The sequence below is a fragment of the Hypomesus transpacificus genome, chromosome 20 (assembly GCF_021917145.1).
Source record: "Hypomesus transpacificus isolate Combined female chromosome 20, fHypTra1, whole genome shotgun sequence".
Lineage (NCBI taxonomy): Eukaryota > Metazoa > Chordata > Actinopteri > Osmeriformes > Osmeridae > Hypomesus > Hypomesus transpacificus.
In genome coordinates, this window is record NC_061079.1 from 1,667,683 (window position 1) to 1,680,787 (window position 13,105).

At 46.3% G+C, this 13,105-nt stretch overlaps 1 protein-coding gene across 1 annotated transcript; it reads left to right on the plus strand.

Annotated features, from left to right (window-relative positions):
* Positions 1-898: 898 nt before the first annotated feature.
* LOC124482524 (alpha-1A adrenergic receptor-like) lies at positions 899-9,353 on the plus strand. The gene is made up of 2 exons (XM_047042878.1): positions 899-2,049; positions 8,776-9,353. The coding sequence occupies exons 1-2, from the start codon at positions 1,092-1,094 to the stop codon at positions 9,351-9,353; spliced, it is 1,536 nt and encodes a 511-aa protein (XP_046898834.1). The 5' UTR covers positions 899-1,091.
* The last annotated feature ends 3,752 nt before the right edge of the window (positions 9,354-13,105 follow it).

Sequence of the window (13,105 nt, forward strand, 5' to 3'; positions counted from 1 at the left end):
TTTACGTTTTTGAGGGCGTATTTTCAGTTAGCAGATGGTACTGTTTGAATCGCGATTCCATCTGAGATAGCTAGTACTAACGTCGTTATTGAAATCATCTTCAAAGGGTTTTTTTTATTAATGAGTGAATGCAATATGAGTTAAATGCCTGAAAATATCACGAGAAGGGAAAAACTTAAAAGGACGTTTAAGTCAGAGATTAGTTAAATTTTCTACACCGGTCTGCCAAATGTATTCTTTTGATTCAACTATGAGGCTGATCACCATTCCCTCTTGCAGGGGAATTGAGAAGACAACTATTTAATTCTACACTTCACTCTTAGTATTTTGAGTTGTAAATGAGCAGCAAAAACAATATCCTTTTGTATGTTATGTTATATTTATATATAATAAGTAAAATATACTGAAATATCAGTTGTAAAAATGTCATTAAAAACGGACCCCACTGCAACCCACGCAAGCAAGCACACCCTACAATTTCCCCAGAAATGGTACCCTCTCTAGTTGTTGTTTACTCGTGCTCACCGTGACACATTACTTACGGCTCTTGAAATAGAGTGATACGGGAGGATTACAGGCGCGCTCTATTTGCTAGCAGGCGAGTTAAATTACGTATCAAAAGCAACTAATCTTCCAATGCCCTCCGGCTACCCACGACCACTAGCCAGGATAATTTGGGTTCGGCGCGAGCATGTAGGATGTAGTTCCAGAGCGAGCAGGGATAGATTAGAACTCCGGTAGGAAGGTGCGGGAGGGGTCACGGGTGCGGCGTGTCCGCAGTTTTTGTTCACCTCACTGGATATCTGCGGAGTAGAGGACAACAGCAGATAGATTGAGAGACAGAGCGAGAGAGACAGAGAGAGAGAGTATATTTTCGAAAGTAACAGCAGTCCTGCAAGGCACAATCAAATTGCAAAGTGCAGTTTTTAGGCAGAGCTGTCCGTGGGACTGACGCACCATAAAAGGTTATACGGAGAGTTATCTCCCTGCTATGCATTAAGGGTATAAATAACCCTGGGAACGTTGTATGTGTGTTGTGATCAACTGATTCTGCCAACTTTTATCTGGCATGGCGGATAACGTTCATCAAAATGAGTTTTGACATTGAATATGCTGCGAACTTCTGGAATAACGGTTCCGCGGAGGTGTCCTCGGTGGCGCAGGCCCCAGCAACGTTGCTGGAGTCTGGGAATAGCTCCAACCGTTCCACCGTTGCGAGCCCACTGAACCTCACACGCGCCGTGCCTGTGGGTATGATCCTTGGTGCTTTCATAGTGTTTGCTATCGTGGGGAATATCCTCGTGATCCTGTCCGTTGTGTGCAACAGACATTTGCGCATACCGACCAACTACTTCATCATCAACCTGGCCATAGCTGATCTGCTCCTGGGGACCACGGTGCTCCCTGTGTCCGCCACCCTGGAGATCCTGGATTACTGGGTGTTTGGACGGATCTTCTGTGACATTTGGGCCGCGGTGGACGTGCTTTGCTGCTCCGCGTCCATCATGAGCCTGTGCGTCATCTCCATAGACCGCTACATCGGGGTGCGCTATCCGCTGCAGTACCCCAGCATAGTGACGGAGAAGCGGGCCTTGCTGGCCATGCTCGGGGTCTGGGTCCTGGCCACCGTTATCTCCATCGGACCGCTGCTCGGTTGGAAGCAACCACCGTCCGAGGACGACACCGTTTGCCCAATCACCGAGGAACCTTTTTACGCGCTCTTCTCTTCACTCGGATCCTTCTACATTCCCCTCGCGGTAATTCTGGCCATGTACTGCCGCGTATACATCGTAGCCAAACGGACTACTAAAAACCTGGAGGCGGGAGTTATGAAAGAGCGCACGGATTCCAATGAGTTTACGCTCCGGATACACTGCAAGGGCGCGAGACTGCAGGAGTACTGCGGGACGGGAAAGGGACAGGCGCGAAGCACGCTGACCGTCAAGTTTCTCAAGTTCTCCCGGGAGAAGAAAGCTGCTAAGACGCTCGGTGTCGTGGTGGGCATGTTCATCCTCTGTTGGCTGCCGTTCTTCCTCGCGCTGCCCATCGGTAGGTTTGTGGCTGACGACATGTTTTTGAACACCGAATCTATTCAGCCGCTCAATACTTAATCTCAGCATTAAGACATCCATTTACTAACGTTTTGGTATAACTAACATAAATGTATTTGCCGTGAAAGTCCAGATTGATTGGCCAGATAGAGTTTACACGGACAGGTGAACGAATAGTCCAAAGTCCTAAGCGTTATCACCTGTTACGCACGTGCGTTCATGCGCGCTTACACACATAGAGACATGATCTGGCTAACTGGGGTCAGATGGCTGAGCGGTTAGGGAGTTGGGCTTTTAATCTGAAGGTTGTTGGTTCGATTCCCAACTGTTCCAAATGACGTTGTGTCTTTGGGCAAGGCACTTCACCCTACTTGCCTCAGGGAGAATGTCCCTGTACTTACTGTAAGTCCCTCTGGATAAGAGCTGCTTAAATGACTAAATGTAACTGGGATACCACAGTTGCTATTTAAACAAGAATTGATACTTTGTATACTGAATACACATTAAAAGAACGAACCAGAAATAACCATTTATTGTAGGTTCAGAAGTTCACAGAGCTTTGTTTTATGCTCGTCCAATGCGACCGATTGCAAGCACAGCCTAAGAATGTAGCAGTCCACCGTAAACTCTCATGTTATTCCTAATTAACGAGCTTCACTACTCTCAGACCATCCAGACCAAAATAGCATATGGAGGAATTCTTGGTCTTGGTTAACATTGGCCAACCTTGTTGCTGTTGAAACTGGCTGATTGTCAAGTCATCACCAGGGTCATGGTGTCTCTGTCAGAACTGATAGCGGAGCCTGACTCAATGGCGGGTTAGGCTTGCCCGCCAAGCCCCCCAACACATAAATAATATAACATTACTATATGATCCCCAACACTGTTGATCAAGAGTCAAGACTGAACCAATTCACCTTGGTGGTGTGCAGACTATTTTTATAGTATTCAATTTTTTTTTGCAGAAACCAGAAAGAAATGCATCAACATGTCTGTACCAGGGTCGGACTGGGACCGAAAAACAGCCTGGGACTTTACATTACATTTACATTTTTACATTTAGTCATTTAGCAGACGCTCTTATCCAGAGCGACTTACAGTAAATACAGGGACATTCCCCCCGAAGCAAGTAGGGTGAAGTGCCTTGCCCAAGGACACGATGTCATTTGGCATGGCAGGGAATCGATCCGGCAACCTTCTGATTTCTAGCCCGACTCCCTCACCGCTAAGCCATCTGACTTTGAAACACAGCCCGGCCCGCCCCTCTCTCCACTTTCTCCCTCACTTTCTTTTTCCATACTTGTCTCTGTTTCTGCATTTGCTATTTGATGTTGCAAAAGAACAATAATCAGTTAACTATATTCAATAATGACAATCAATTCAACAAACTAATTTCCATATAATAACTCTGTTAACAGACTGACTTTTGTGAACAGTTGCAGTGCTGCACCAGTCTCTCCACTGGACCCTGTCACCACAGCAACTTCCATCTCTTTCCCTGTGTCAGCTGTGCCTGCTTTAATACACAGAACAGAAAATCAAGACAATTGCATTTGAGCCACATAGCACATTTATTATTTAAAGTCAAAAAACACGTTGTGCATATTAAGATGAGAGCCTTTTTCTCTTGGCCATTTATTTTACTTCATTTAAAATGTATATCCTATATATTGGCTAACAGTAATACCAAATGTATAATGTTTTTAGAAAAATTAAAACAATATGGTTTGGAATGATATTTGAATTTTCTAAATGTCGAAAATACAGCTGCTTACAGCTACTGGCACCTAGCGCCTCTGGTACAGCCACATCTTGGGGCTACAAACTCTCCGTCCTTTGGATTTTGGATCGCTCCAGTTAAACAGTTGCTTGGTAGTAGGGAGTCAGATGGCTGAGCGGTGAGGGAGTCGGGCTAGTAATCAGAAGGTTGCCGGATCGATTCCCCGCCCTGCCAAATTACGTTGTGTCCTTGGGCAAGGCACTTCACCCTACTTGCCTCGGGGGGAATGTCCCTGTACTTACTGTAAGTCGCTCTGGATAAGAGCGTCTGCTAAATGACTAAATGTAAATGTAATGTAATGTAGTAAGGCCGTCCTCAAAGTGAGTAGCCTGGCTGCCAGCCCTACTTCTCCCCGCCCACAAAAAAATTTGGTCGGGAAGTTGGGTCTGGAGGGGCTCGATTGCGGAAAAACTATATCCGAACAGGAGCTGTTTGGACCAATTAAATTGTCAGGGCGAGCTTTATACGATGATGGTCAGATGATCAACAGTAACGTAATCAACAACGTCACCAAAGAGCGCTTGGGTTGAATTTGTTTTCAACAAACAACATATTACGTTGCTCTGATTGGTTGTAGGTCTATCCAATTGAGCGAAGAGGCATTAGTTTTACGAGCTCGGTTGACACACGCCCCATAGTCACAGCCCAACGGAGAGTTTTCAGACTCATATTCTGACTAGATTTATGAGTACGACAACGTCAGGCTACAAAGTGAGTGTAAACCATTAGGATTATTTTTCTTGAATAATGCCGTGGCCGTAGCGGCCGTTTGTTTGACCGGCTGTTCGGGAAATCTCCTGAGTCTCCCGATGGCCAGTCCGACCCTGGTCTGTACAACTGTAGGCCTATATTTACAGTATTATGAATGAATTGTGTTTTATTTGGTAGCATTTCGTAGTGTGTCAGATTTTACTGCAAGATGGTCAGCTGCCCATGTTGCCTATGCCTAAATCTGCCACTGGCCTGACTCCAGATTGTTGATGGTGCCATGTTTGAGGGGAAACTGATTGTGAATCTCAGGTTCTGGCTGTGAACAAACCTGGTTCTGGATCACCCTCCAGGTCTAGGCCCCCTGCCCCTGCCCTCAGACCAGTTTCCTGTCTTTGATGCTGTCCTGGTCTTGCCCCGCCCCCGACCCAGTTCTACATACCACAGACAAGACATGTTTGGGTTCCTGTCACCCAGGGTGAAGCAGTAAACACTGGATGATTGTGGGGAGGGAGAGAGGCAGGAAGAAAGGAGGGAGGGAGCACCTGCTGCTGTTAAGGGGGACACACTGCATGGTGTGAGGAAGGAGAAAGAGATAGGTGACCAAAGGGTGAGGATGAGGAGAAGTTTTTAGGTTAAGGTCTTGGTTGGACTAGCAGAGGGACTACTTGCAGAGCAGGGAGACCAGGAAGTTTTGTTTTCATAGTGTGGCACCACAAGGACATGTGGTAGAGGGGCGGTATGTTTCCCTCTGTGAGTGGCTACAAGATGACTGACGGGTGAACTACGCCTCCCAGAATGCACCACGCCGATAGGTGCAAATGCCTCATTCCGCTGATTGAGGCGGGAGCTCAGGTGGGGGAGGGAGAGAGGACAAAATTCTAGACACAGATACCAAGTGGGAGAGAGCGTACCTGGCACTCACAGAGGTCTATCTCAGAAGAACTTTAAATTGAGAATTTATTGGTAGGATCCAAGGTGAGGAGCAACTTTTTGGGTTCACAGTAACTTTTATGTTTTGCTTCCTGACCTACGTTGTTTTTGTTGGTGAATAAACCAGTTTCTTTGTTTGAACCCAATTTTGCCTGCTCTGTCCGGTTTTGATGCACTGCCCTACACCCCGCACCGTGGTCTAGCCTCTCATGATACCACAATAGATTTATTTTAATTTCTCAAGTTTTGAGTGATTTCGGGATTTCCCTGTTCCCCAGTCTATACAGCTGCTGTAGACAAGTACTTTTAATTCCCACCACAGTCAGTAGGAATAGAAGTTCTCCTGGAAAGTTCAGCCTGCTTAACCGACTAACCATAATTCTCCAGTGAGCTGTGAGGGCAGTGGTATTGTGGGATAGCTGTCTGCCACAGTGGAAGGATTGAGGAATGTGGCAGAGATGCCAGACCCTCTCAGAAACCCTCTGTCTGCCTCTTTCTTCTCCCACCCCTCTACCCCCCCCCCCCCTCTGTCCTCTACACCACTTATCTCTCCCGTACATGCACCTATATTTCCCCTACACCCCCCCCCCTCTCCTCTACATCAATTCTCTCTCTTAATGTACTGGTCCTTCTGAGACTGGTCCTTCTGGACCTTCTGGGCAGCCCGTCTGCAGAGTTGGGACAGCGGACACTTCTGGGCAGCCCGTCTGCAGAGTTGGGACAGCGGACACTTCTGGGCAGCCTGTCTGCAGAGTTGACACAGCTGACACTTCTGGGCTGGTTTCCAGGACTCACGCTGAATAGCTGTTAATGACCCACTCAGCTGAAAATCCTTTAACATTACTCTAATTTGGAAGAGTGATTTAGTGCAGTCAGGGGTTTCTGACTGTGTCTGGAAACCTGCATCTAAGAGTATCTTAGGTTGAAGACAGATAACCAGGTGCTTTCCACTGCAGCCTCACAGTTAGGTCCTGTTATATTCCCACATGGAGCACTGTTGGCACTGGGGACATATTCTCCCCCAGGCCTGTTGTTGCTTAGATGGGTCTCCTTGGCCTTTCTGTGTGGAGTTAGCATGTTCTCCTTGTGCTCACATGAGTGTCCTCCAAAAAGAACCCCAACAGAAAACCAAACAGATCTGTTCGGTGGACATCTCATACGTGTGTGTGTATTCTCAGTGTACCCTCCACCTGCACGCATGTGTTTGCATCCTGTGACGTTCCTAGCACATTTGGCGCCCTGGGAAAGGTTTTCCCCTGTGTCCCTCCCCCCGAATGTATGTCTTTTTTAGGTAGAGCTGCTCTGTAGACAGATGACGGACCAGGTGGAGGTGCTCTGTAGCAGATAGAGCAGCAGGTGGAGGTGCCCTGTATTCAGGAGTCAGATGGCTGAGCGGTGAGGGAGTCGGGCTGGTAATCAAAAGGTTGCCGGATCGATTTCCCGCCGTGCCAAAATGACGTTGTGTCCTTGGGCAAGGCACTTCACCCTACTTGCCTCGGGGAGAATGTCCCTGTACTTACTGTAAGTCGCTCTGGATAAGAGCGTCTGCTAAATATGTAAATGTATTCAGAAATAGCAGATAGAGTAGCAGGTGGAGGTGCTCTGTAACAGATAAAGAATCAGGTGTAGATGAGGACCAATGTTTGTATAGAGGAGAGGCAGTAAAGTTCTACGGGAAGGAAAAACTGCAGTCACTCCCAAAGCCAGTCTGAGAATAGCTGACTTCACATATTGGAAGTTTGAAATATGACTCTTCTGAGAAAATGCTGCTATAATTCTTTAGCTGTACACCCCCTCCTTTCTCTACCCCCCACCCTTCCATCCGCAAACTCAATCAGGAAGGCATGCCAGCTCATCTTTGCTGTCAATTTGCTGAATGGCAGAAGGGGCGGGGTCTAGTGAGACATACCACAGTCGATGATTATCCACAATGCCGAGTCCAGAGGGGCCAAAAAAGAGGATGTGATGGTTTACAGAGAAAGGGAGAATAAGAGAGGGAGTAGTGTCATGGAGTGGGAAAAGAGAATGAGACACACAGAAAGAATGTGAGGGACAGCGAAAGCAACTCAGAGAGAAAGAAAGGAAGTAAAATCTTGTTTTCCTTGAGGGCTGATCTCAGGGGATTAGTCTCTGTATAAACCAAGGAAGAGTCTGGCACTGTGGGGGGATGACTGACCTTTAAGACGGAGGAGTAGAGGGGGATGGCTCTGCTCCTTGAGCAAAGGGAGGAGAGGAGACTGCTTTGAGATGGAGGAGGAAATAAAGGGGGATGACTCTGGTCTTGGAGATGGGAAAATAGATTCTCAGAGGTTCATGGTGTCTCTGTGCTAATGGTGTCTCCGCAGGCCAGGACAATGACAGGCTGAGAGACTTGCGCTGATTTAGATTTTCGCATCTGCAGTTTTTTGAGTGTTATTCTCATGAGGTCGGGGGCTGGAACAATGGAGGTCACCTTGCTGTTGTGTGCAGCAGAGTACCTCACTACTTTGGGCTTTTATTGATGGAGGTCAAATACACAATGTGAATTAGAAAAACAACTGTCGTGTCTAACCATTGACTAACAGGTTTTGCATACCACTAAAGAGTGTATGACCATTCAAATATTGAATAGACTGATTAATAGCTATTCACGTTAGTGTGTCAGGGATAGTAGAGAGATTGTTACTCTGAGTGTAGTAGTGCATGTAGATGTGTGGTTGGGGGGGGCGGGGAGAGAGGCTCTCTGAGTCAAGCCGGTATAATCAAGTCAGAACTAGATGACACCGGGGAACCACTGTCACCTTTTCTATACCCCCCCTACACACAAACTCACACACAAACATTCCTCTAATCTCTGAGGCCGAGTATGTGAGAACTGACAGATGGCACATAGCGCCCTCTTCCGCTTTATTTGACATCAGAATAATGCTAGTAATAATGCTAATAATGCTGGCCATACACTGCCAGTCTCTCAGCAGTGTATGGCCTCTGATCAGCAAGCTTCAGTCTGCCACCTAGTGGTGTTTAAAAAACTACACTCTGCAGTGACAAACACTCCGGACAATCGTGCTGTCTGGTACTGCAGCCTGGTATTGCTTGTAGGTCGTACTGGCTTCCTCTTTGTTTCTTAATCAAACCACGACATGTTGAGGGAGATTGTTTTTGTTATAACACAAAGCTTGAGGGACGGATTGACAGAGTCATATTTACCACTGCAAAAGGTAGAAAACAACATTTGTCTCAATGCATAGAAATATGGTAAGATAACTAGAAATGGATAGTGTTCTGGCCTGTTGTTTTCTGATGGTCCTGTATCGTCCTCAGGTTCTTTCAATGCAAACCTGAGGCCCCCCAAAACCTTCTTTAAGGTGATCTTCTGGCTGGGCTACTTCAACAGCTGTCTGAACCCCATCATCTACCCCTGCTACAGCCGTGAGTTCAAGCTGGCGTTCATCCGCATCCTGCGCTGCCAGTGTCACCATAAGAGGAAGCAGGGCTGGCGAGCCTATTACAACTACCGGCCCCACCTAGGCTCCGCCTCCAACCAAGCGTACCTGAACGGCAGCCTGCAAACCCTGTCCTCCATCACCCCCTCCCCCCGCTGTGTCAGCCGGGCTGGTGGGGGGGCCGGAGGAGGCACCGGAGGGGGTACGAACCTGGAGCCTGGCTGGGGCAGCGGGTCCATGCTGTCAGCCCTCTCCCAGCCCGGGAGACCCTTCTCTGGGCAGATGCTGGCGCTGCCAGGGTCCGGGAGCCGGGGGGGGCTCGGACTTGGTAGGGTAAACCCGGTGATACCACTGCCCCGGGAGCTGGTGTCAGTCCACGTTAATGGGCAGAGCGGGAATGGAGATGTGGAGCAGCACGGAGAAGATGGTAGAGCCACACCCGAGAGCCTGATGTAATCATGGAGGATGCCACTGAAACCGTGACACAGACACACATGAGAACTCCTTCTCACACTGGCGGGACATCAATGCAACATTTCTGGGACACGACAAAATCATTGATTGATTGACTGCAAATCAAAAGGTTGAAATAAATACTTTATTTATTATCACATTCTTTAAGAGAAAGATATGCAGTTTGGTTCCTCAGTGACCATCACTGATGTTGACCACTAGTAATGGTCTCTCTAAGCACTGAGACTAAAATTCCTGTCCCGTCAGGGATGAGGAAGTGGTGTGTGTGTGTGTGTGTGTGTGTGTGTGGTGGGGGGTGCTGGGATGTATGGAGGGAGAGAGATTGCTGGGATGTATGGGGGGTATTCTATTGATCAAACAGTGCCCTTTCTAGAACGTTTCCTGATGACCAAGCTGTGGTGGTCTGTGGTGGTACTGAACAAGGGCTCTCTAAAGAGAAGTGCAGAAACGTGGTTTTCACAGTAAGGACCATGAGAAACATGGATTGTTAACGAATGCTCATTGGGGTTGCCTGAACATTGGTTGGACATGGTGAGGACATTGGCATTGCCATGCTGTAGCAGTCCATGGTGATATCAACCACCTCAGTCTCTCACTAAAAGACGTGTCATTGACATCAATGTGTGTCTATTGATGGTGTAGGTGTGATACGTTTCTTACAGCATCCTGATGCACATGCGGTTCTGCTTCATGGCTGGATGCTGGTTGGACTACAGCTGCTTTTTTCCAAGACAGAGTATACAGCCGTGGCCAAAAGTATTGGAAGCGACATACATTTTGTGTTTGCAAAGCTTGCTGGGCCTTGGCCTAAAATGACTGCAAACATAATTTCAGTAAATCATATCATCAGCACAGGGGAATGTGTGAACTAGTTCTAGCCAGGTGAAATCACTCTATCATTCTGATTGGATTTTAAGAGCAGATTGACTGCTGTAAAAGAGGGGACTATTATATGCATATATTTTGAAAATGCTCACCCCCAAAAAGCTTTGAGAAATACGAAATGTGCCTTATTGTGATTCCTGGATTCTATAGAAACATGTGAAAACATTTTCCTCAAATATACTGAACCAGCAAACACAACATTTTGTCATTACCAAAACGTATGACCACGACTGTAGAGGCCCTGCATCATACTGAAGAGTTTTTGTTAATTCTTGTGTTTATTTGCAGTCAATCCCCTTGGCAAATTGTTAATGTAGTCTGAAGAGGGTGTATCCGTGGGGAATCTTCCTTGTTTGTTCAGGGCTGAGCTGGATTTCTGTCTCCTGTCTGATGCCCTCCACCTGCTTATGACATCTACTCAGGGTGACTTCATTCTCTGCATCATAAGGGTCACAACCTTGCTGATGCATTAGCTCACAAGGACCTGCCCTGGATCACAGCAGAATGGGGGGTGGGGAGATTTCAATCTACTTACAAGACATTTTGCCTTGGTTTCTGGCTGACTGAGTGACTGGGTAGATGTGTGACTGTGTGAATGAGTGACTGGGTGACTTGGTAGATGTGTGACTGTGTGAATGAGCGACTGAGTAAATGGGTGACTCAGTGACTGGGTAAATGGATGTCTGAGTGATTGAATAACTGAATGACTGGGTGATAGTGTGTAGCAGAGGTGTTGGGGGGTAAGATGTTACGTAAGATGTTTTGTAAACATTTTGGGATGTTAGCTGGCTGCCGCTGGCTGTGAGCTGGCTGGAATAGTTAGTTACATTAAGATGTCTGTGTCCTTAACAACTGTGTAACATTATTATTATAATGTATTTGATTGGCTGTCTATGTCTGGCTGGCATGAGAGCCTGAGATATTTTAGTGCAGCATTTATACCACACAATTGTTCTACAAACATGGCTTTGATGCTCTGATGGATTTACTTAAAAATTACGCTATATAGAATATTATTTTCACAATGTATATTTACTATCATTGTTTAATGTAGTTACGCAATAACCTTCATGATATGTGTCAGTTTAGTCAGTTGTAATTGTAAAAGAAAATCCATGAGGAACTTCTGTTAGCAGAGTTTGTTAAATAAACCTCTCGGTAATTGTAGACACCATTTGCTTAAATCTGAGAAAATGTCTGACTGTAATTTATGTTCCTTCCCTCTCCAACATGCCGTCACACCACACTAAGGACCTGTTCGTCTTTTAGAGTCAAACCAGTAAATATCTATGGATTGGGCCACAAAGGGATTGTGTCCATTGCAAAGTTATTTAAGGTTAGTTAGAATATTTATCTGAACAGGACAATGTTGGTATCCGTCATCGGTTTATAGGGAATGGCAGCTGACTCTCCAGTCCATACAGATCAGACCTGAAACCCAGCAAGTTATGAGTAATTAATACCTGAAATATATAATTTAGTCTCACGTAGTGCATGTCTAGAATTTCATACACGTTGTGATGATTTGTATGAAATGCAACAGGATTGTTTTCTAAGTTATGTTCTTTTGATGTTTTGAGTGCAGTCCAATAAACTTTATTTGTCAACGTTCAATGTGCCTTGTTATTTCTAGTTCCTTTGTTAAAGATAGTAACCTTTAACCCTTCTAAGATGATCTGCTCCAGGGGTTGAAGTGAAGTCTTCAAAGAATAATCAACAACCTGATTAACCTGGTTTAAGAGCTTCATCAAGCACCACCAAAGCAGACAACCCTTCTGTCTCATTCTGGGATTTACTGTAGACTCAGTTTTAGGCACGGGCAGACCGCGCAGCCGCCCGGGGCAGCATTTTTTCATGTCATGTGGGGGGCGCACGAGCATTTAAAAAAAGAAATGTATGCGCGGTTTTCTCTTATTTATAATTTCAGTTTGTGGGGAATTGGCATATTGGTGCCCCCTTCAGGCTGCTGCAGGCACCTCTGCTTGCTGAGACAGTGCATTTTCCTTCGTTTGCCGCCACCAGGTGGTAGCGGTGCTCGTTCCGTGGGTTGTCGGCGGGCGGCCGACAACAATACAGCTTTTACACGGCATGATGTAAGGAATCAGATACGCTGACTACATGCAGCATGATCTTGTCAACTAATCTATACAGCACTTCATACATTTTCCAGTAACATTCGCTAGATTATTACTACACATTTACTGTATGGCTAGCGAGTGACTGCCAACCAGCATTTCAACGATGAATGTCAATCGTGTGCCGGGTGAAATAGAATAGCTAGACTAGCTAGACTACTGTAGTATGCAGCTTGCACAGAAGAAAGTTAGAGCTACGTAGCTACCTAATGTGACGAGACTGAATTTAAAAGTACAAAAAACACCAGGGACAACGACATCCTTGGCAACCCTGCGCCAGGTATTTCTTTTTAAATTAAAGTCTCTTTAATCATACAGAGACATATAAAACAAGACTGGGTATGTAGACACATATACGATAGGTTTCTCCTCCATCTTGAAACTTAGAAATGTTTTACCATGACCAACGGTTGCTACGTTACAAAAAACAAGAAACCAATCCGATTGGCCAACGCCAGCATTTAACGCTCCTCATTTATGTAAAGTTGAGAAAATCCAACTTGCAACGCTCCGCTCGCCTTCCCACAATGCCCTACGCAAGCATTGACAACCGTCAACGCCCGGTTTCATCGACAATGAATTGAAAGCCGACGCCCCGTGCCGCCCGCTCCGCGTGTCCACTACAGCGGAGCGGTGAAAATCGCTAGCGAAAATCGCTCCTCATTTGCATTAAGTTGAGAAAATCTCAACTCAATCGCGTCACGGAGCGGCGCG